The 22,898-nt window shown below is 34.3% G+C and overlaps 2 protein-coding genes across 2 annotated transcripts in view; one reads left to right on the top strand and one right to left on the bottom strand.

Annotated features, from left to right (window-relative positions):
- Window positions 1-22,898, top strand: part of LOC136040119 (pickpocket protein 28-like) — a 97,239-nt gene that overhangs the window by 13,569 nt on the left and 60,772 nt on the right. Inside the window, exons 3-4 of the mRNA XM_065724216.1 lie at window positions 7,517-7,676; window positions 11,867-12,009. Coding sequence (XP_065580288.1) covers window positions 7,517-7,676; window positions 11,867-12,009 — 303 coding nt within the window. The remainder of the gene's footprint in view (window positions 1-7,516; window positions 7,677-11,866; window positions 12,010-22,898) is intronic.
- Window positions 1-22,898, bottom strand: part of LOC136040117 (pickpocket protein 28-like) — a 137,792-nt gene that overhangs the window by 114,309 nt on the left and 585 nt on the right. Inside the window, exon 2 of the mRNA XM_065724215.1 lies at window positions 21,471-21,612. The gene's annotated coding sequence lies outside the window, so the exon portion shown is untranslated. The remainder of the gene's footprint in view (window positions 1-21,470; window positions 21,613-22,898) is intronic.

Here is a 22,898-nt window from a genome sequence, read left to right as displayed (position 1 = left end):
AACCGTTATTACATATATGGCGTTTTGGGGGAATTTTCCTGCAAAAATATCGCTTTACAGCAGGGTCGATCGTTTGAACTTAATTAAAAACCTCCATTAACATTTCTTTTCATGGCTCCTGGCAATTGAGGCCAGTTTGGTACAATCTACCAGCCCGATAATACCCTCTAGCACAAATTTTCATAACTAAGACACTTTTCAGGCGTTTTTCGACCAAAATGTCTGGTCACTTTAGAACCAATCGTTTAAACATAAAAAAAAAAATACCCAAAAGGGTTTTTCCTGATGACTCCTGGTAACTGAGTTCGGTGCGGCACACTTTACTAGCCCGACGGCACCCTTTGGCACACATTATCAAACCTATGGGTTTTTAAACCCTTTTCCTACAAAAATAACTTTATAATCTCAAAATGGCCATTGGTTTTATTTGAACATAAGAAACTGGCCATTTCATTGTTATATTGCGATGTTCAATACCAATTCCCACCCTGTGATAGTCAATGGCTGACGCACGGCACCCTCTGGTAAGCATTGTCACACTTATGATATTTTCCGTTTCTTCTGATGATTCCTGGCAATTTAGGCCAGCCTTGCACAATGTGCGAGCTCGATGAGACCCTCTGGGAACATTATTACACTTTAGAGTTTTTCAAGCTTTTTCCCAAAAAAATGAATTTTGAAACAAAAAATTACCATTGTTTTTACTTGAACAGTGGAAACCTGTCATTGATTAGTTTCAAGAAGTTGTAGGTTTTAATCTTTTAAATTAAAAAAGTTAGTTGTTTTGCACCTTATAATTTTAGTAGTTTACTTTTTAGTTTTAGATCTTAAAGTGCCTTGTTTTCTCGCTTTAAAATTTTTGTTGTAAATTTTTATTCGAAATTTTAGTTTATTTAGTTTTAGTTTTAAGGTTTTACGAATTTTTTGCATTAAATTTTCAGTTTTAATGCTTTAATTTTTAAAGTTTCAATTTTAAAGTTAGTCTTAGAAGTTTTAGCATTAAATTGTAAGTTTTAAAGTCTTATATTTTTTATTTTAAAGTTACTGTTTCAAAGTTCATTTTTAAAGTTTTAAATTATCTTTTTTAAAGTCTAAGTTTCGCTTTCTCTTGATTTAAAAGCTATTTTATTTATTAAGTTTTAGGCTTAATTGTTTTAATGTTGTAGTTTTGAGGGTTTTGTTTTAAAATTTTTAGTTTTGTGGTTTTAGACATGAAGTTTTTGGCTTCAAATTATCAGATATAAGGTTTAAACATTAGTTCTTTTATTTTAAAAGTTTTATTTTAGAAGAGTTTTATTTTAAAGCTTATAGTTTTAAAGATTTTATTTTTAAAGTTTAGATCTTAAGCTTTGAAAGATTTTGAACAGTTTTGAAAGATTTTATATTTAAGTGTAGATCTTAATGGTGTTCTTTTTCAATTTTAAAGTTCACGCTTTAAATTTATTCTGTGGTTCAGCTTTTAAAATTTTAAACTAAAAAGTTTTTCTTGCAGAAATTTTTTGTTTTAAAGTAATAGTTTTGAAAAGTTTTTGGTTTCCAGTTTCGTTTCAAAGTCTTAGCTTTAATGTTTTACTTTTCTAGTTCTTAAGTATTAACTTTAAACTTTTATTTGGAGTTTTAGTTTTAAATTTTTAATTTTAAAGGTTTTAGTTTTAAAAGTATTGGTCTTAAGGTTTTAGTGACAAAGTTTTTGGTTTCAAATTATCAGTTTTAAAGCTTATGTCTTAAATTTTATTTTACAAGTTTTAGCTTTGAAATTTTTTACAAGTTTAATTATCAGTTTTAAGGTTTAGGCCTTAGTTCTTTTTCTTAATTTAAAAATTTGAACTTAATTTTTTTGATTTAATATGAAAGTTAAAGTTTTAAAGTTTGAGTTTTCAAAATTTTATTTTTAAATCGATAGTTCTTCAAAGTTTTCGGTTTTAAGGTTTTACTTTTACAGTTTTAGTTTTAATTTTTTCATTTTTTAGTGACTTTAAAACTTTTCTTATGAGCTTTTATTTTCAAGTTTTGTTCTTGCAGTTTTAGTTTAAAGGTCTTACGAATATTTTTTCGCATTGAACTTTTAGTTTCAAGCTTTTAATTTTGAAGTTTCAATTTTAAAGTTAGTTTTAGAAGTTTTATTTTTAATTCGTCAGTTTTTAATTTTTTTTAAAGTTTTCATTTTAAACTTTCGTTTTAAAATCACAAGGTTTAAATTATCCGCTTTAAAGTCTATGTTTAATTTTCTCTTATTTTAAAAGGGGGTTTCACAATTTTTTCGTCTATAAGGTTTTACGCTTATAGTTTTAATTTTAAAGGTTTTGTTTTAAAAGCTTTAGTTTTAAAGTGTTTGAAATAAAATTTATGGTTTCAAATTATCAGATTTAAATTTTAGATCCTAATCCTTTTATTTTAAAAGTTTTAGTTTTATAGTTTATAGATTTAAATATTTTAGTTTTAAAGTTTACATCTTAAGGTTTTTTTCAATTTTTAAGTTTTATCTTTAAAAGTTTTTTTCTTAGGATTTACATTTAAAGTTTAATATAAAAAGCTTTTTATTTTTAAAAGTTTTTAGATTTAAAGCAATATTTCAAAAATATTTTAAAGCTTCAATAAGTTACTTTTTTAATCTTAAGTATTAGTATTAAACTTTTATTTTGAAGTTTTAGTTTTAAAGTTTATTTATACAATTTTGTTTTTAAAATTTTTAATTTTAAAGGTTTTTGTTTGAAAAGTATTGGTTTTAAGGTTTTAGTCACAAAGTTTTCGAATTCAAACTATCAGTGTTAAAGGTAGGTCTTAATTTTTTATATTACCAGCTTTAGCTTTGAAAGTTTTTTCAAAGGTCTCAGTATTAAAAGTTTAGTTTTAAGAGTTTTAAATTATCAGTTTTAAAGTTCGGGCCTTCAACTTTTTTTACTATAAAATTTTTTAATTTAAAGTTTTTTAGATGTAAGATGAGATAAAGTTTTAAAGTTTGAGTTTTTAAAGTTTTATTTTTAAAGCAATAGTTTTAAAAGTTTTGGTTTTAAGGTTTTACCTTTAAAATTATAGTTCTAATGCTTCAATTTTTTTTCTTCTGGCTTTTAAATTTTTGTTAAAAACTTTATTTTGAAGCTTCAAAATGCAGTTTCAATGTTAAGGTTTTACCTATGTTTTTTGCTTTAAATTTGTAGTTTTAAAATTGTGATTTTAAGGTTTGATTTTTAAATTATAGTTTTAGAAGTTTTTGTTTTAAATTGCCAGTTTTGAGGTTTAGGTCTTAAAGTTCTTATTATTTAAAAGTTTTAGTTTCAAAAGTTCTTTTTTTTAGTGTTGAAGTTCTACTCTCAAAGTTTTATTTGAAGTTTCAGTTTTAAAATTCTAGTTTAATAGTTTTTATTTTTAGACTAGTAATCTGAAAAAGTAATTTTTTGAGGGTTTTAAGATTATAGTTTCAAAGTTTTAGTTTTAATGTTTTACTTTTCTAATTCTACAGTTTTATTTTTTTAAAGGTCGTATATTTAAAAGCTTTTAGTATTTACGATTTAATAAAAGTCTTTAGTGAAGATTCCCACAAAAAATTCTCATTATTTTTCATTATTCTTAAAAAAAATAATCAACATCCCACCTATGCGCTGTTATTGCACAACATCCCAGATGTGCGTCGTCATTACGCAACGGTCACGCACACGGCGCCATTCTGTAGCACCCACATTTGTACTGCCGTTACGTAACATCTACATGTGTGCCTTGCTAGATTAGAAGTGGCGATTCCCCACATGTCACCAAAGTCTAGCATGTCAGGTGAGATTGCATCCTAGTTAACATAAATAAAGAGTCTCCTATCACATAACAACCAAAGAAATCTTAAAAAACATCTTGATATAAAATGTCTTAAAAAATGTGTTGAAATGTCTTGATACGTCTTAAGAAAAGTCTTGAAAAAAATGTCTTAGAAAACGTCTTTTCGGTGAAATTGGATGTTTGGACACCGGTAGAATTGGATGTTAGGGCCCCCGTTGGCAGTTCGTGCTGGGGCCCCCACTAGAATTGTTCATTAGAACCTCTATAGAATTGGTTTCCAAGGGCCCCCGGTTGATAAGGTTGCTAGGGGCTCGTTGGAATTACTCGCTAGGGGGCCCAGTGGCACTGGTTGCTAGGTCGCCATTGGAATTAAGTGCTAGGAACCCACTGCAATAGGTTGCTAGGGTACCGCTGGAATCGCCTTCTAGGGCCTCTGTTAGAATCACTCGCCAGAGTCCCCTTTGGAATTGGTTGTTATGGACCCTTTGAAAGTGGAAGCTAGGGCTTCGCTGGAATTTGTTTTATGGCCCCGTTGGATTTGACTTCTTCAGCAACTGTTGGGATTGGTTGATATGGACCCGGCAGAACTGAATGCTGTAGCCCCACTGGAAGTGACAACTAGGGTTCCTGTTGGAAATGCTCACTAGGGGCCTGGTTGAATTGGTTTTTTGGGGCCTCCCGATGCAAAAGTTTGTTAGGGTCCCCATTGGAATCGACTGCTAGGTCCCATAGGAGTTGCTAGGAGCCCGGTGGAATTGTTCACTAGGGTGTGGCGTCTTGAAGAATCCCCACTCACGAACTCTGAGGGTTTTCCTGACCCTCTGTTCCTAGAAATAATTGTAAAATCCTTTGTTTGCAGACAACAATGGGCCATGCGTGTGTTGAGCATGATAACTTTGGGTTATGATCAATTTTGACAATGTCCTTACTTGAGGGGACCTGAAGATTTTTTCTGGCCTCATAGGTTTTTTAAACATAATGAGCAAAGAAAACATAATTTGTGGGGGCCCTGAATATTTTTCCTGGCCCTTGCGTGTTTTTTGTTAACATAACAACCAAAAGAAAACATGATTTTGCGGGTCCCTTAAGGTTTTTTTTTACTTGGCCTTCTCGAATTTTTCAAACAATCAAAGAAAAAAGAACTCTCTATTTTGTAACAAGCACCTGCACCTTTTAGAAAATAAAATACTATTACGTAACAACTAAAGAAATCCTGAAGAATACAAACCATATTACGTAACATGCACCTGCAACCTAAAGAAAACAAACATTATTATGTAATAATCGCCTGCATCTCTTAGAAAATATACCCTATTACGTGACAGACATCTTTATCTCTTTAAAAACATCCCCTATCATGTAACAGTCACCTGCATGTCAAAGAAATTTTTTTAACAACTGCTTCTTAAGAGAATTGCTGTAACTTTTTTGTCATCTTAAATTAATAGGGGAAAAAAGAATTAGCGGCTATGGGTCTTCTGGAAACCAGTTAGGGGATGCTGTTTACATTTAAAATGACGAAAGTATGAATGAACTTCAGTGTATGTCAGCCTGAAAAGCAGAAATTAACAAATGAGGGTAACACCCCTTCAAACACCCAAATAGGCTAGAATGTCGCTTTCACTCTGTTGAAAAGAATACTTGCTGCGAATACATCCTTTTGTATAGTTAAATAAAAAAACAAGTTTTTTAAATGAAAGTAAGGAACGACATTAAAAATTAAAACGAACAGAAATTACTTCGTATATGAAAGGGGCTTTTCCTTCTCAACGCCCCGCTCTTTACGCTAAAGTTTGATTCTTTCTTTTAACTCTACATTTTAAAACAAGTCAACGCCCCGCTCTTTACGCTAAAGTTTGATTCTTTCTTTTAACTCTACATTTTAAAACAGTAAAAAAAAACTTTAGCGTAAAGAGCGGGGCGTTTAGAAGGAAAAGCCCCTTTCATATATGGAGTAATTTCTCTTCGTTTTAAGTTTTAATGTCGCTCCTTACTTTCATTTCAAAAACTTGTTTTTTTATTTAATTTCTGAACGTTTTTCAATCAATACATGTTTTGATTTTGGCTCTCCGCAGAGGAATAATTAAGACGAAATTTTTATATTTATTTCTTTTGGCTAAATGGCTTTCTCATAATTTTGATCGAATGATTTTGAGAAAAAAGAGCGGGGGAGGAAGCCTAGTTGCCCTCCGATTTTCGGTTAATTAAAAAGGCAACTAGAACTTTTAATTTTTTACGAATCTTTTTATAAGTTAAAGATATACGTAACTTATGAATTAGCTTACGTAAAGAACTTTTGTATTCTTATGTTTTTATTACATATATGAGGGGGTTTGCCCCCTCGTCAGTACCTCGCTCTTTACACTAAAGCTTAAATTTTGTCCCAATTCATTAAGAATGACCCCTAAATCACAAAAGCCGCTGAATAAATAGTTGAAATTACTAAAAATACTTTAGCGTAAAGAGCGAGGTATTAGGAGGAGGTGAGCCCCTCATATGGGTAATAATTTCTGTTCGTTTTAAGTTTTAATGCTGCTGCTTACTCCCAGCTGAAAAAAAACTTTTTTATTGTTTTTTTTAAGTAATGCTAGTAAATCCAGCGCTCCCTTTATGGAAAATTTCTTCCCCCATGACAAATTCCTCGATAGAAAGTTCCCCCAGCATATCCCCCTCTTCTCAACCCCTGCCTCCAACCAAAAAATCCTCCTGAAAACGCCAGTACACTTCCCAATAACCATTACTATATGTAAGCACTGGTCAAAGTTTTGAACTTGTAAACCCTCCCACGGGAACTGTGGGGGAGTAAGTCGTCCCCAAAGACATAGTTATAAGGTTTTTCGACTACGCTGAATAAAATGGCTATCTCAGAATTTTGATCCGTTGATTTTGGGAAAATAATTAGCGTGGGAGGGGCCCTAGGTGCCCTCTAATTTTTTGGTCACTTAAAAAGGGCACTAGAACTTTTCATTTCCATTAGAATGAGCCCTCTTGCAACATTCTAGGACAACTGGGTCGATACGATGACCCCTGGGAAAAAAAAACCAGAAAAAAACAAACAAATAAACACGCATCCGTGATCTGCCTTCTGGCAAAAAATATAAAACTCCACATTTTTGTAGATAGGAGCTTGAAACTTCTACAGTATGGTTCTCTGGTACACTGAATCTGATGATGTGATTTTCGTTAAGATTCTATGACTTTTGGGTTGTGTTTCTTCCTATTTTCTAAAATAACGCAAATTTTCTCAGGCTCGTAACTTTTGGTAGGTAATACTAAACTCGATGAAACTTATATATTTAAAATCAGCATTAAAATGCAATTCTTTTGATGTAACTATTGGTACCAAAATTCCATTCTTTAGACTTTCGGTTAGTATTGAGCCAGGTCGCTCCTTACTACCGTTCGTTACCACGAACTGTTTGATAGGCATGACAATTTTTCTTTCTACCTTAGCATTTCAAATCATTTTGTCACAGAATTTTCAATTCAAGCGGTCTGTTTAGGATTCGGTCTGTTTGGAGTACACGTGACATTCTAGCGTTTCTGAGGGTTGTTATGGGAGTTGTCGTACGTAGTTTACTGTTGATCATATAAAACAAAAGTTTATTGTTTTTGGCCCAGGATTGGGATAGGGTTGACCTCCCTATACATATGTGGTTTCGACCCCGTATGAGGCTATAAAAATAGAAACTGATAAGTGTAAGTGTAGTAGAAAAATTACTATTATTTTCTTGTATATTATTTTCAGGTTTTACCCCGCTGATTTCACATTGGAGGAACTATCACAGCTTGGCGAATTCTATTCTTCTTTGCAACCTTTTTGGTCAAAAGAGGGGAATCAAGCACTTATCCGGAAGTACAATGATTCTGATATGACCGTGAACAGACTTCTATGGTTTTTTAAAAAGGTAATTAAACGGAAACGATTTACACTTCAAAAAATAAAGTCAAAAACAATAAAAATAGGCTATATTTGCTTCCACAAAAAAAAAACAGGAATGAGGCAATTTAAAAGATGACAATTATTGAAGGCAATTAAACATTCTTTACAATTATAAAGATTGCAATTAGCAATTATCTTCTTATGCACAGGTTTATTCCACCAGCTTGTTTGGTATTAATAGTTCTATATCGAAGATCTATATCGAATTCTGCTGTCTATTTGGTAACTGTTTCGATAAAATAAATAACACAGTTAAAACCAACTTATACAGAGGTAAATTTCCTTAGCCCATTTTCAGGCTAACATTTTGGGGATTCAAGCAACTAGCCTAGTCCATTAGGCTATTGTCGGATACTGATCTTGTTTTATGGCACTTGACATTAACCAAGTGACATATAGCGATAGCAAATTCTGTCGGTCTGTTGGTCCCAGTTTTGCTACTTTAGGCACTTCCAGGTAAGCTAGGACGATAAAATTTGACAGGCGTATCAGGGACCGGACCAGATTAAATTAGAAATAGTCGTTTTCTCCATCTGGAGTGGAGCATCGGGGAGGCCGGTTAATTTGGAAAAAATAGAAAAAATGAAGTATTTTTAACTTAGGAACGGGTGATGGGATTCAATGAAATATGATGTTTGGAAGGGTATCGTGTCTCAGAGCTTTTATTTTAAGTCCTGACCAGATCTGGTGACATTGTGGGGAGTTGGAGGGGGAGCCTAAAATCTTGGAAAACGCTTAGAGCGGAGGGATCGGGATGACACTTGGTGGGAAAGAAGTCCTAAATACGGGATAGACGTAACCGGAACAGATCTGCTCTATTGGGGGGGGGGGGTTAGGGGGGAGGGTTAATTCTGAATATTAGAAAAAATGAGGTATTTTTTACTTACGATGGAGTGGTCGAATCTAGATGAAATTTCATATTTGGAAGGGCCTCGTAACACAGATTTCTTACTTTAAATTCCGACCTGATCCAGAGTCATTAGGAGGGGGGAGTTGGGGGTAACCGGAAATCTTGGAAAAAACTTAAAGCGGAGAGATCAGGAAGAAACTTGGGGGGAAGAATAAAAACAAGCCTAATATATGTGACTGACATAACTGGAACGGATCTGCTCTGGATCCGGTGACATATGGGGGAGTTGGGGGGGGGGGTACCTAAAATCTTGGAAAACGCTTAGAGTGGAGGGATCCGGATGAAACTTGGTGGTAAAAATAAGCAGAAGTCCTAGATACATGATTGACATAACTGAAACGGATCCGCTCTATTTGGGGGAGTTGGAGGGGGAGGGTTAATTCTTAAAAATTAGAAAAATTGAGGTATTTTTAATTTACGAAGGAGTGATCGTATCTTAATGAAATTTCGTATTTAGAAAGACCTTGTAACCCCAATTTCTCATTTTAAATCCCGACCGGATCCAACGTCATGGGGGGGGGGCAGAAATCTTTGAAAAAACTTAAAGCAGAGAGATTAGGATGAAACTTGGTGGGAGGAATAAAAACATGTCAAAGCTACGTAACTGACATAACCGGACTGGATACGCCCTCTTTGGTGGAGTTGGAGGGAGGGAGTAATTCAGAAAATTAGAAAAAATGAGGTATTTGTAACTTACGAATGGGTGATCAGATCTTAATGAAATTTAATATTCAGAAGGACCTTGTGCTTTAGAGCTCTTATTTTAAATCCCAATCAGATCCGAAGACATCGGGGGAGAGTTGGAGAGGGAAACCGAAATTCTTGGAAAACGTGAAAATTTAGGTATCTTTATCTTACGAATGAGTGATCGGATCTTAACAAAATATGATATATAGAAGGATTTTATGTCTCAGATGCTTCATTCTCAATTTGAATCGGATCCAGGGACCTGGGGGGTTGGAGGGGGAAACAGAAATCTTAGAAAACGCTTAGAGTGGAGAGATTGAGATGAAACCTGATGGGAAGAATAAGAACAAGTTATAGATACGTGATTGACATAATTGGAACGGATCTGTTCACTTTGGAGGAGCTGAAGGGTGTTGATTTGGAAAAACTAAAAAAAATTGAGGAATTTTTAACTTAAGAACGGGTGACCGGATCTTAATGAAATTTTATATTTAGAAGGAACTCATGTCTCGGAGCTCTTATTTCAAATCCCGACCAGATCGGTTGACATTGGGGAGAGTTAATGGGGGAAACCTGAAATCTTGGAAAATGCTTAGAGCAGAGAAATCGGGATGAAACTTGGTGGGTAGAATAAGCAAATTTTGTAGATACGTGTTTGACGTAACCGTACTGGGTCCACTTTCTTTGGGGGAGTTAGGGGGTGGGGTCCAGTGCTTTGACGAGGTTGGTGCTTCTGGACTTGCTAGGACAATAAAAATTGGTAGGCGTGTCTGGGAGCTGCAAAAATTGACTTGATAAATTCGTCTTCCCCGATTAGACCATCTGGGGGGCTGGAGGGAGAGGAAAAAGTAGAAAATATATAAAAAGTAGAAAAATAAGGTATTTATAACTTACGAGTGGGTGACCGGATCTTAATGCATTTTGATATTTAGAAAGACCTCGTGACTCAGAGCTCTTATTTTAAATCCCGATCGGCATTAAGCCTCCGATTTTCCTTGTAAAGCAATCTATTGATTCTTGGAATTTTGCTAGAGCTCGTACCATATGGGCTCTTGGCTCGTCTGACCTCGTCACAAGTGCCATGTAAGCTCTTAGCTTTTGTTTCTTTTCTACAGGTACGAGCAGAAAGTTGATAAGAAAAACTGTTCTCGTGCATCTTTAAGTCCATTTCTTTTTTTCACTTTATTTGGGTACCCTTGGTTTAGAAATTTATTGATTAAGCTTCATGCTGTCGATAAAAATAATTTGTTTGGCTCTTTTTAATTTCCCATTTTCAGGCAAACCAATGCTTTCTTCTGTGTATGCTAGGCTTGAAGTAGCACAAAACATCCTAAACAGGGTTTTACCTACTGCCAGGCTTTTTTTCTGGGTGAGGGGGTCAATTATTTTTTCCTTTTGTATAGACATCGTTTTTCCCATAATACTTTAGACAATAATTTCCGTGCTATTTCGAAAAAAAGAGTTCGGCTCCATTTTGTGTCTGTTTTTAGGCATGTCAACTTAGTATTAATATATATTTTTTAAACAGGTTTCTGTTGGGTAAGAAACTAATGCGTCTAAGTTTTAGGCCACTGGGAACAAGGATTTTGCCCCTTTTTGGGCTTAGTGCTGGCAGTAGTGTAGCCTGAAACTATTTTGTTTTGTTCATTAGTTTTCCGTTGACCAGTCGGAAACAGCTGCAAGTTTAAAGCTGATCAACCTGACAAGCGGTTTTTTAACGAATTTTTAGCCTAATGAAACAACTAAAATCTTTGTAGGATTTAATAGGACAGCCAGAATTAAATACGTCTCGTGTATTTAAACAATACGAAACCTATCTACTAATAATGAGCAATTTACATAATTTGAGGCCTTTCTACACGGAGAGCAAAGGTTACAATATCCAATGGAGACATATTTTTTCGATTATTTTACTGTTCTGAAAAAATAGCCCTCTGGAAATTTTGATACGATTCCCTCAGTAGCGGTTTTGGCCTTTCTTGCACCCGAGGCAAAATCTTTGTTTACGAACCACTTTCCCCCATCTGTGTTCCGAAAAATTTTCAGATCAAATTTTAATAAAATCTTGATTTATTGACACAATTATTTTGAAGTTCTTAATAAAATAATAATTTTTCTATTATTTTTAAATACTATATGAATAATTTAACTATTAATTAGTATTTTAATTTATTGATTTTAATTATTATAATTTAGTTATTTTTTAATTTAGTTTGTTAATTAATTAATTCTTTGTCAATAATAAATTAGCTTATCAATTATTTTCATTTATTATCTGCGTCCTTCACTTTATTTTAGTAAAAACAAATTTCAAAATCTACAAAAGGGTTAATATCTTTGAATAATTTACTTAAAATTTGACGCCCCTAATTTTTCCGAAGCCGGGGTAAGTGCCCCCTCTGCCCTCCCCTTCTTAAACCCAGTTCTGGATGCCATAAGAGATACGGGTGTTTAAAATGCCATGAAAATCTCCATTGGATCGCAATTGCCAGTTTGAAAACCTTGCTATTAATCAAAAATTGATCCGACGGCCCTTTTTATCAGCCTCTATATTCCAGGCTATTTTTGAAGCAGATGATATCGCTATATACTGTCAGTTTCAAGGTGGCCAGTACCCCTGTGGTGACATTTTTAAGCCAATAGAAGTAGATGAGGCATTTTGTTTCTCATTTAATGCTCGATCGCTTGAAACCCAATTAAGGTACGTACTCTAAGACTAATTTTGTAATATGAAGTGAACCACTACTTTTCATTTGTGACTATTGGAATACCATAAGTTTCAAAAATATAATTTCGACTGTATCGAAAGTGGTTGTGTGGAATGTGGCCGTGGTTAAGAAGGGGCAGATTTAACTTAAAGACTTGCAGAACTTCAACACACAGTATCAACATTGATGCATAAAACATGAGGTTGCTTCTATCTCTTCCGCTAAAAATTTACTTATAGTGATGATTGGCTGCCCTTCTGTTCAGACAACCGCTAGATAATCTTGCTTCTATTTCAGCTGCTTTTGATACAACGATACTGGTTTGAAATAGCGCTACTAGTTAGAGTGGCGAATCTTTCCTTGCTCAGAATTGTGTATAAAATAGAGATCTATTAAATTATGTTAAAGTTGACTGACTCCAGTAGCTAAAAAATCAATTGACCAATTTCAGTATATGAAATATAGTTCAATTTTTATTCAACTCTTTTTCCAAACTTAAAAGCCACCGTCTTTGTAACTTATCAGAGGCAACGCCATAGCATTGCTTCTAATAACTGCTACTCTTTCACAGAGGCACTTAGTGTAGAGGGAGTGATAAAATGAGCTACGGTGAAGAATTGTTCGATTGGATATCGAAAGTTCAAGTGTCCTTTTTAAGAGTAAAAATTTATTGGATGAGACCCCTCCCCCACGAGCTCTTCTCCCCAAATTCATTCGATAGAAACCCTGAGAGAGTTTTAACAATTTACAGTAGTTCGAAGATCGGACAACAAAACCTTTGGGGTCGACACAACCCTTCAGGGCTCGAGGGAAAGCGTTCTGAAGTTATGCCCTAAGGGGCACATAACGCTTTTATGAAAGGGGTGGCTGTATAAACTTTGGAATAAGCTCATTGTATTAGCAATTGAAGATTCTAATTCTCATTTTAAGATTCAAAAGGTGTCAGATGGTAACTAGTCCCTCCCCCCTAACAACCTCTCTTTCCCAAGTTCATCCAATCGAAACTTTAAGATAATGATTATGTTCATAACAGTCCAAAGATAATGTAACAGTACACCCGGGGTTGACATAACCCACCACCAAAGCCTGGAGTAAAGGCTCTAAGCTATAGCCCTTTGGCATTTAATAGACTTGGGCAATTGGAAGGGACAGTCTTATAAAATGTTGAAGAGGCTTATTTGATTGGAAATTGATAGTTTCTAGTTCCTATTTGAAGAATTAAAAGTAATCCGAGGGTGAATAGCCCTTCGCCAAATACCCTCTTTTCTCCCAATGCATCCGATCAAAATTTTGAAATCATTATTTTGGTCAAACTAGTCCAAATATTATATAACAATTCTTTAGGGGTTGACATAAACCCTCCGAGCCCTGGGGGCAAATGTGGTAGTTTGTGACCAGAGGGCATATTTTGACATAAAGAGTTGCCGTATAAACTCTAGGTGAGGCTCATTTTATTGAAAATAATAAGTTTTAGTTCCACCTTTAAGAGTCACAAGTAATCGGAGGGCAACTAGCGCCCCAAAGCCCGCTTTTCCCCAAATTTGCCAGATCGAAATTTAAAGTTAGGCATTTTGTTTAAAATAGTCCGAAAATCATATAACAATGCCTCTAGGGTTTACACAACCCCCCAGATCCCAGGGGCGAAGGCCGTAATTTATCCAACAGTTCGTGGTATCAAACTGTAGTAAGGAGCGACCCGGCTCAATAGTAACCGAAACCCTAAAAAATGGAATTTTGATACCAATAGTTACATCAAAAGAATTGCATTTTAATGCTGATTTTAAATATATAAGTGTCATCAAGATTACTTTTACCTATCAAAAGTTATGAGCCTGATACAATTTGCCTCATTTTCGAAAATATGGTGTAACACCCCCTAAAGGTCATACGATCTTAACGAAAATCGCACCATCAAATTCAGCATATTAGAGAACCTTGGCTTAGAAGTTTCAAGCTCCTATCTATAAAAATGTGGAATTTTGCATTTTTTGCCAGAATACAGATAACGGATGCGTGTTTTTTTGTTTTGTTTTTCAGGGATGATTGTATCGACCCTGTGGTCCTAGAATCTTGCAAGAGGGCTCATTCTAACGGAAATTAAAAGTTCTAGTGTCCTTTTTAAGTGACCAAAAAAATTGGAGGGCACCTAGGCCCCTTCCCACGCTCATTTCTTCCCCAAAGTCACCAGATCAAAATTATGAGATAGCCATTTTATTCACCATAATCGAAAAGCCTAATAACTATGTCTTTGGGGACGATTTACTCCCCCGTGGGAGGGGCTGCAATTTACAAACTTTGACCTGTGTTTACATACAGTAATGGTTGAAAGTGTACAGACGTTTCCAGGAGCATTTTTTTTGGTTTGGGGGAGAGAGTTGAGGGGGGTTTACGTGGGAGGATCTTTCCATTGACGAACTTCCCATGGGGGAAGAGACTTTCAATGGAGGGGGCGCAGGATTTTCTAGCATTACTATAAAAAAAAACGAAAAAATAAATATGAAAAGTTTTTTCTACTGAAAGTGAGGAGCAGCATTAAAATTTAAAACGAACAGAAATTATTACGCATATGAGGGGTTTACCTCCTTGCAATACCTGCTCTTTAGGCTAAAGTCTTTTTAGTAATTTCAACTATTTATTCTACGGCCTTTGTGATTCAGGGGTTATTCTTAAGGAATTAGGACAAAATTTAAGCTTTAGTGTAAAGAGCGAGGTATCGACGAGGGGTGAGCCCCCTCATATACGCAATAATAACATACGAATATAGAAGTTTGCTGCGTAATTTAATTCGGAAGTTACGTATATTTTTTACTTATGAAATCGTTCGGAAAAAATTAAAAGTCCTAGTTGCCTTTTTAAGTAATCAAAAAATTGGAGGGCAACTAGGCCTCCTCCCTCGCTCCTTTTTTCTCAAAATTTTCCGATTAATTTCAATTAATTAATATGTAAATTTCGTTTTAATTATTTATGTGCGGATAGCCAAGATCAAAACATGCATTAATTCAAAAACGTCCAGAAATTAAATAAAAAAACAAGTTTTTTTAAATGAAAGTAAGGAGCAACATTGAAACTTAAGGTAAAATTCTTTTCGATTGACTTCTTGCTATCTTGGAAGTTGTTTGGCTAGGGAATTGAAACTTTCAGAGATGTGTCTACAGGCTAAAGTATATCCTGGGAAGGGTAAAATTCTAGTCCATTGACTTCTTGCTATCTTGGGAAGTTGTTGGGCTGGTGAATTGAAACTTTAAGGGATGTGTCTACAGGCTAAAGTATATCCCGGGAAGGGTAAAATTCTAGTCAATTGACTTCTTGCTATCTTGGAAAGTTGTTGGGCTGGGGAATTGAAACTTTCAGGGATGTGTCGACAGGCTAAAGTATATCCCGGGAAGTTATTTATCCTGGATATGCCCTTGGCTATTAGCATATAGACTAGTGCTTTGTTCAGAAAAGGACTTAAGCTAGACTGTTCCCACTTTTGTGCCGATCTTTTCCCAGTGAAAATCAGTCCCCCCCCCCGCGGTACATATGTATTATAGCGACCCCACTCATGAAGTTTGATCTGAACTGTTTGGGTAAAACCGGTGGGTATATCTGCCTATGAGTTCTGGACGGACTGCTTTCCATAATTCTTTGTTATAATTGTCATAATTCTTTGTTATAATTTTGTTAGGTTATTAAAGTATTAGATTTTCATCATATTTAGGTATATTTCATTAGGTATTAAATTCATATCATTATATATCATTCATATTGGGCATAATTCATTTTCATGCTTAATATTTCCTAACTTCACTTCTTAAGTGGGGTCGCTTTAATACATAAGCATCTCCCCCCTAGATATAAGCATGCCTTATCGTGTATAACCCTGACAAGGCCTACATTAAAGAAAAATCTTCCTGGAAGACTATGTTTCCACAAAGACAAACGATAAGTGACAAAATGCACTGAACTTGTATAATTTGGGATATATATTTGTCCATTAAGGGGTAAGGTTACTTTACCCCTAAGTGCAAATTATGCTGTTTAAACTAAAGTACTATATTTTCATCATATTTTGTTATATTTCATCATAATCAACCTAACTTTAATTCTTGAGTGCGTTTGGTATAATAAATAAGTACCAAAAATATACAATTCAATTACCTAACAGTCATGTATTGCCCCCCCCCCCTCAGAAAAAAATATGCTTACGTTTCTATAAGATGAAGGGGGGATTAAGTTTTCATTTTTACTGATTAACTGATGCGTTACAAGTATTGTACAAGAAACAATATTACTTGTCGACTTAAATGACAGCAGATCCCCACCATATGTGTGTCACCTATAGTATTCGTTTCGAATGCTTTAACTAATCATAGTAACTAAGTTTACATCCAGGGGTTTTTCTCGCGGGGGATTTCGATAAGGGGGTACAAAATATTTTACAAAACACAGTAATAATTTGTTTACGCATTTTTGACTGTTTTGCGAGTCAAGCATGTTTGAAGGGTTGGGTGGGGGGGGGGGGGGTTTAAACCCATCAACATATCAGATTTTAAGAAAATTTAAATATTAAGATGGAACATAAGAACCCTCTCCTCTGACCGGGGTGCCCTCCAAAAAGCGGTACGTGGCAAATAGACCCCCTAGATTTTTAAAAATTTGCATTTTCATTAGAAACAATCAATAAAAAATACTTGTTCCTTAGTTTTGAAAATATTTTGTATTTTATATTTTAACAAAGGAGATTTGCCAGTATGGAAAGAGGGGTGTATTTTAAAAAGTTATAAGGTGTGGCAAATTGGATAATAAATATTTCTTAAGACTTTTGAGGGGGACGTAGAGCTAACAGGTTAAACTCTCTCCACCATTTCTACATGCCTATTTTGGCGACAGGGCTGAAGCTGGGGTTTTAGCTTGGGGAGGGGGGTATAAAGGATTTACTGACAAAATCGCCCAATCTGCCAACAAATGCGAACACATACGCTAAATTGAAACGCCCAAAGTTCCAAAGAACTTTCAGAGGAAGCGCTTCCCCTTTGCTGCATCCCTGGCTAGAGGGCTATATATTTAATCTGAACACTTGAATTCAAGATTTCAGATGAAAACACAAATTGAAGCCTTTGTGACTCACTCATTGATTCTGAGAATTAATTAGATCCGTGTTTTATTGAACAGATGCATCGCTAAAGAGAAACAAGTAGCTATATTCCTAAGTAAAAACGAAAGCAAGTTGGACGTCCGGCGGAAGTGGGCAGATCTTAATTTTTAGACAACCTCCATTAGTCAGGTTTAGCCAAGCCAAATCCGGGAAAACCTTGGACGGTTTTTCTTAAAAAAAAAAAAGCTGTGATGTGCATCTGTCTTTTAGCATATCTTTTTAAGAGTACACAATACATCTTTAACAGATATCTATTCTGTAAAGGAAGGGTGTATGCCTGTGGTCCGTTAAATTTTACTGCTCTTCAATGATTTATTGCAGTGCTGCAACAAGTACTCCAAATTTTTACTTAAGTATCGAGTAATAAGTACTTTCCAAATTCTTACTTAAGTATCAAGTATCAAGTAATGTAAACGACGCCAAATGTAATAAGTTTGTGACCTCTCAATGCCCCCCTCACAATAAATTTATGTGTGGTTATCTCTCCAACGTATTTCAATTAATTTTAAGCAGCAAACAATCTAGGAAGAGGGGGAGGGGCTTTCAAAAAGGAGGAGTAGCTATGGCTCCCATTAATTTCGTTAGTCGTTAATTTATAAGGAAACTCACATCTTTTGCTATACTGACAAATATACCCCTCCCTGGCGTATCGATTAGCAGAGGATTGGGATCAATTGTAAATTCATTCCCCCTTCCTTCTATATTTTGAGTGGTATATTTTTTAGAATTGTCATTTACAAATGGGCTATCTGTTTCTGTTTTCATTGAAAAAAAATAATCAAAATTGACCCTTCTTGGTTTGAAAAATGAATCTCGCCCTCCCCACTATATTTTACTGAATTCACCCCACTGTCCCATCCTGAGACATACTCCTCGTGTGTTCTTGGGAAATAGAAAATTGTTTCAAATAAATGCCTTAAACGTCCCTGTTCTTAAACTTAATTTAATGAAAAAACAAGTTTTTTTAACTGAAAGTAGGGAGCGAAATTAAGACTTAAAATGAATGGAAACTGGTCCGCACATGAAAGGGACTGTCTCTTCCTCAACGCCCGCTCTTCAGGCTAAAATTTGACTCTTCCTCATAACTCTACTTTATAAAACAATACAAAACTTTGGTGTAAAGGGCGGAGTGTTGAGGAGGGGACAGCCCTTTTCATATACCAAATGATTTCTGTTCGTTTTAAGTTTTAATGTCGCTCCTTACTTTCAGTTAAAAAAAAACTTGTTTTTTTATATTGAATTTCTGAACGTTTTTGAATTAATTCAGATTTTAATTTTCACTCACCGTGTATGAATAATTAACGTGAAATTTGAATATTAATTTTACTTTTTTTAAACAAATAATAACCTAAGTGTGGATTTTGTTTCAGTTGTTTAAGAATGACTCCTGAATCAAAAAGGTTATTTAATTAGAATAGTAGCCTCTTTTCAAAGCTAAAAAAGAAACTTCAGCGCAAGAGCAAGCTACAGGGGAGAGGCAAACCATGTCATATACGTAATATTTTCTGTTAGTTTTCAGTTTTAATGTTACTTCTTACTTTCAGTTGAAAAAAACTCGTTCTTATTTAACTGCTGAAAGTTTCTTTAATAATATCGAGAAAATCCAGCTCCCCTCCATGGAAAATACCCTTCCCCCACGAAAAATTCTCCATGAAAAGATTTTCCCACGTAATTTAAATTAGTGATATTTGTGAAACTAATTTTGTAAGGCATAGTAACAAAACGACCAAAGAGGACGAAACTATTTTTATAAAAATGATTCCCAAGTTGAGCAATTCTCAAATGACTGAAATGCATGAAAAAAATATCTTTAAAATATGGGTAATAATTTATTATGATATAATACTTAATAATATATACGTATTTACTAGGTATATGTATAATTTATTAAAACATTAATAGTTTCAATGTTATTCCCTACTTTTAGTTGGAAAAAACTTGTTTTTTTAAAATTTAATAATAACCACAAGCCGAAGACATACAATATCTTTTGTTCAGTATCACATAAAAATCATAGTTATAAAGCAGCTTACAGTAAAACTAAATGCTAAGTTTGAACGGAAAATAACACCAACAAATTATTGCTTATATCGGCCGCTATTTAACAAAATTCGAACTCTAGCGTAAACAACGAGGTATTGAAAGGGGAGGGGGAACTTCCTCAAGTACGTAATATGAGTTAGTTCGCCTCTTCGTCAATACCTCGCTCTTTACGCTAAAGTTTGAATTTTGTTCCATTTCCTTAAGAATGACCCCTGAATCACACAAGCCGTTTGATTAGAACAAATAGCTCTTTTGAAATTACCAAAACTACTTTAGTGTAAACAGAGAGGTATTGACGAGGGGACGAACCCCCTCATATATGTAATAGTTTCTGTTCGTCTTAAGTTTTAATGTTACTTTTTACTTGCAGTCTAAAAAGCTTGTTTTTTACATTTAAATTCTGATCGTTTTTTTTTTTAATTGCGCTGGAATATCCAGTGCCCCCTTCATAGAAATCTCTTTTCCCCATAAGAAACTCTTCCCTTGGAAAATCTTCCTACGGGACCCAATCCTCCTCACCCCCCCCCCAGAAAATGTCTGTATGCTTACCAATAGCTAATAGTATGTGTAAACAATGGGTAAAGTTCGTAACTTACAGCCATTCTTCTTGGGACGGTAGGGGATTAAGTCGTCCTCAAAGACTGAGATATTTCAACTATCATTGGATAATTCGACAATGCTAAAGAGATATGGCTATCACAAAATTTGATCTGTTGACTTTGGGGAAAAATGAGGGTGGGAGGGGGTTTAGCTTCAATTCTTTGGTCACTTAAAAAGGGCACTAGAACTTTTAATTTCCATTCGAATGATCCCTCTCGCGAAATTTTAGGACCACTGAGTCTACATAATTACCCCTGGAAAAAAAAAAAACAAACAAACAAGTAAACACGCATCCGTGATCTTTCTTCGCACAAAAAACACAAATTCCACATTTTTGCAGATAAGAGCTTTAAACCCTACAGCATGATTCTCTGATACGCTGAATCTGACGGTGTGATTTTCATTAAGAACCTATACCTTTTAGGGGGTGTAAATTAAAAAATACTTGCAACCCTTCCCCCAGAAGCTTTGAGGGGTCAGTCATCCTCAAAACTATTATTATTAGATCTTTAGACCATGCTGAAAAAAATGGCTATCTCAAATTTTTGAGTAGAAAACTTTGCTACTAGGTCTTTCTATTTCCTATTAAACGAACCCTCTACAGATCATCTAGGATCAATGGTCCGATGTGATCACCCATGGGGAAAACAAACAAATCAACACCTATCTGTGACCTTGTTTTCGACCAAAAAAATCGAAATTCCTCATTTTTATATATAAGGGATTGAACCTCTAAAGTAGGGTTCTCTGATAAGCTGAACCTTATGGCATGATTTTCATTAAATCATTTCATTTTTTGGGGGCGTTTCCTTCTTTTTCAAAAATTGGGCAAATTTTCTCAGGCTCGAAACTTTGGGGGAAAGCACAAAACTTCACGAATTCTATATTTTGAATAAATATCAAAATTCAATTCTTTTGATGTATCTACTATTATCATAACCCTGATTCTTAAAGTTTCGGTTACAATTGAGGCGCATCGCTCTGTACTTAGTTTGTTACCACGAACTATTTGATTTATTAGGTCAAAAGGTCAAATAAAAACAAATACGGTTTTGCTCGACCTTTTTGCTGCTAAAGTAATTAGGACAAAAGTAAATGAAAGCATTTGGGTTCTTTCTTCCTAAATACCTATAGAATATTTATATAAGAAGGCTTGGGATAATCAATCATACTTTTTCTACTCTATGTATTGCATAATATCCCCCTTCCCCCTATTCTTTGCCAGATTTATATTTTAGTAACATTTCTTTTGTAATTTCTACGACTAAGAATTTGAAACTTAACCTGCCAACTTTACTCGTAATTCCAAAATCGACATATTTGTTTTTTTACGATTTTATATGGTAGCCTTAGTTTAACGACATTTGAAGCTTAAAATATTATATTCTATTAAGCCCTGTTTAATTTCAAAAACACTTAAACGCAAGAGATTATGAATTTCAACTAGGGAGTGGTCATCCCCTCGATTTCTTTATTACTTTATTGATTCTTGTCTTACAAGTCCTCTACTTACTTTACATTTTATATTTTAATAAAATATTTTTATTATTAAAAATTTACAATCAATAGACAATAAATTAAAATTTGATTTATGAATAATCAAAATTTTTTATGCTTTAAAACAAAAGAATAAAAAACACTCTACCCAGTTAATTAAAACTTATATATACTAACCGTGGTTCCACCTATGTTTGAAGAATCTTGTTCATTCCCATCTGACATTTACAATTTTTGAAGGGTTGATTCAATTGTTGAGTTATGAAGAAATGATACTTTTGACCAACCCGAAAGACTCTTTGTAATTTGAATTAATCACCTGAAACGAATTACATTGCGCTTATGGCCAATGTTAGGTGATTCAAAGCTAAATCATATAAATAATTGAAAAGGCGAATTGCTCAAAAATTAAATTTAATAAAACTTCACATTGATACGTAATTTAATATTACTAAAACCCAGAGTTGCAATTATTTGGGCTCAAGAGAGAGAGAAAATGCTTGGGTGTTTGTGGCTATTCTACATCAGTATCTTTTTATGTTTAAAAAAACTGTATAATGTACACCAACGTTTCCACGGATTAGAGAAATCTTATTAATGACAAGGTAAACAAATTTTGAAGGAATTTACCAGTTGTAAAATTGTTGAAGAAATGATAAAATCCACCAAACCGAAAGAACATTCACTATTTCTAATCGGAACTCAGCATAATTGGGAAACAAAAGTATCAAAGTATACTCAAAGAAAATGTACAAGGACTTAAGCAGTGCATGTAAAACTAAAACTCTTAGCAAAATGGTTATTTCACTAAAACAATTTTTTGGGGCGGCAGCAGTCTGACTTTTCGTAGTTAGGACCCTGAGGTATGTGAGAAAAAAGGCGTGCGCGACATTTGAATTCAGAGGCACGCAATGAAGATGATCCAATTTTGAGATAGAGGGATGAGCTCACGATCCTGCTTTTAGAGGACAAAGCAAGACAGTAAATTAAGTCAAAAACATTTTAACAGTCCAAAACTGAAATATTTCTGTCTGAATTTAACGTGGATTTAATTGTTACTTACATCTCTCGTGCTTTATAAATTCCCTTTTTGCTTAATTTTTGGCTTTAATATAGAGCTTACCTAAATGAATAGCCCTTCCCCCTCCTTTAGAAAAATGTATTCTAATCACCAGACATATAAATAATTTCTTAGCCCCTTTTCATTTACAATTATATGAAAATATATAGAAATGAGTCAAAATTTTAATATGACAGCGAAACAAAAAACTTTTTTATTTCCTTTTGGTTTTACAAAAAAAAGCTTCCAATGAGTTACATTACATAATTATTGCTTATTTTTCTACCCTTAATTTGATTATCGCAATGAAGTAATGGTTGGGAGCACCATACCACAGTTGCTATTTGCTGCTTTTGGCTCAACTGCGCAAGGCGAATCTGGGACTTAATGTGGAAATTTATGGCGAATGTATGCCACCGTGTATTAAATGACACTCAACTAAATTTTAACATTCTTTAGTATTTTTTAACATCCATAATTTTATATTATATATAACAGCCTAACTTTATACATAACATCTTATCTGATATTGCAATCCATCACCC

The sequence above is a fragment of the Artemia franciscana genome, chromosome 20, assembly GCF_032884065.1.
Source record: "Artemia franciscana chromosome 20, ASM3288406v1, whole genome shotgun sequence".
Lineage (NCBI taxonomy): Eukaryota > Metazoa > Arthropoda > Branchiopoda > Anostraca > Artemiidae > Artemia > Artemia franciscana.
The sequence above is the reverse complement of the archived record's forward strand: the minus strand, read 5'-3'. Positions and strand labels throughout refer to the sequence as shown.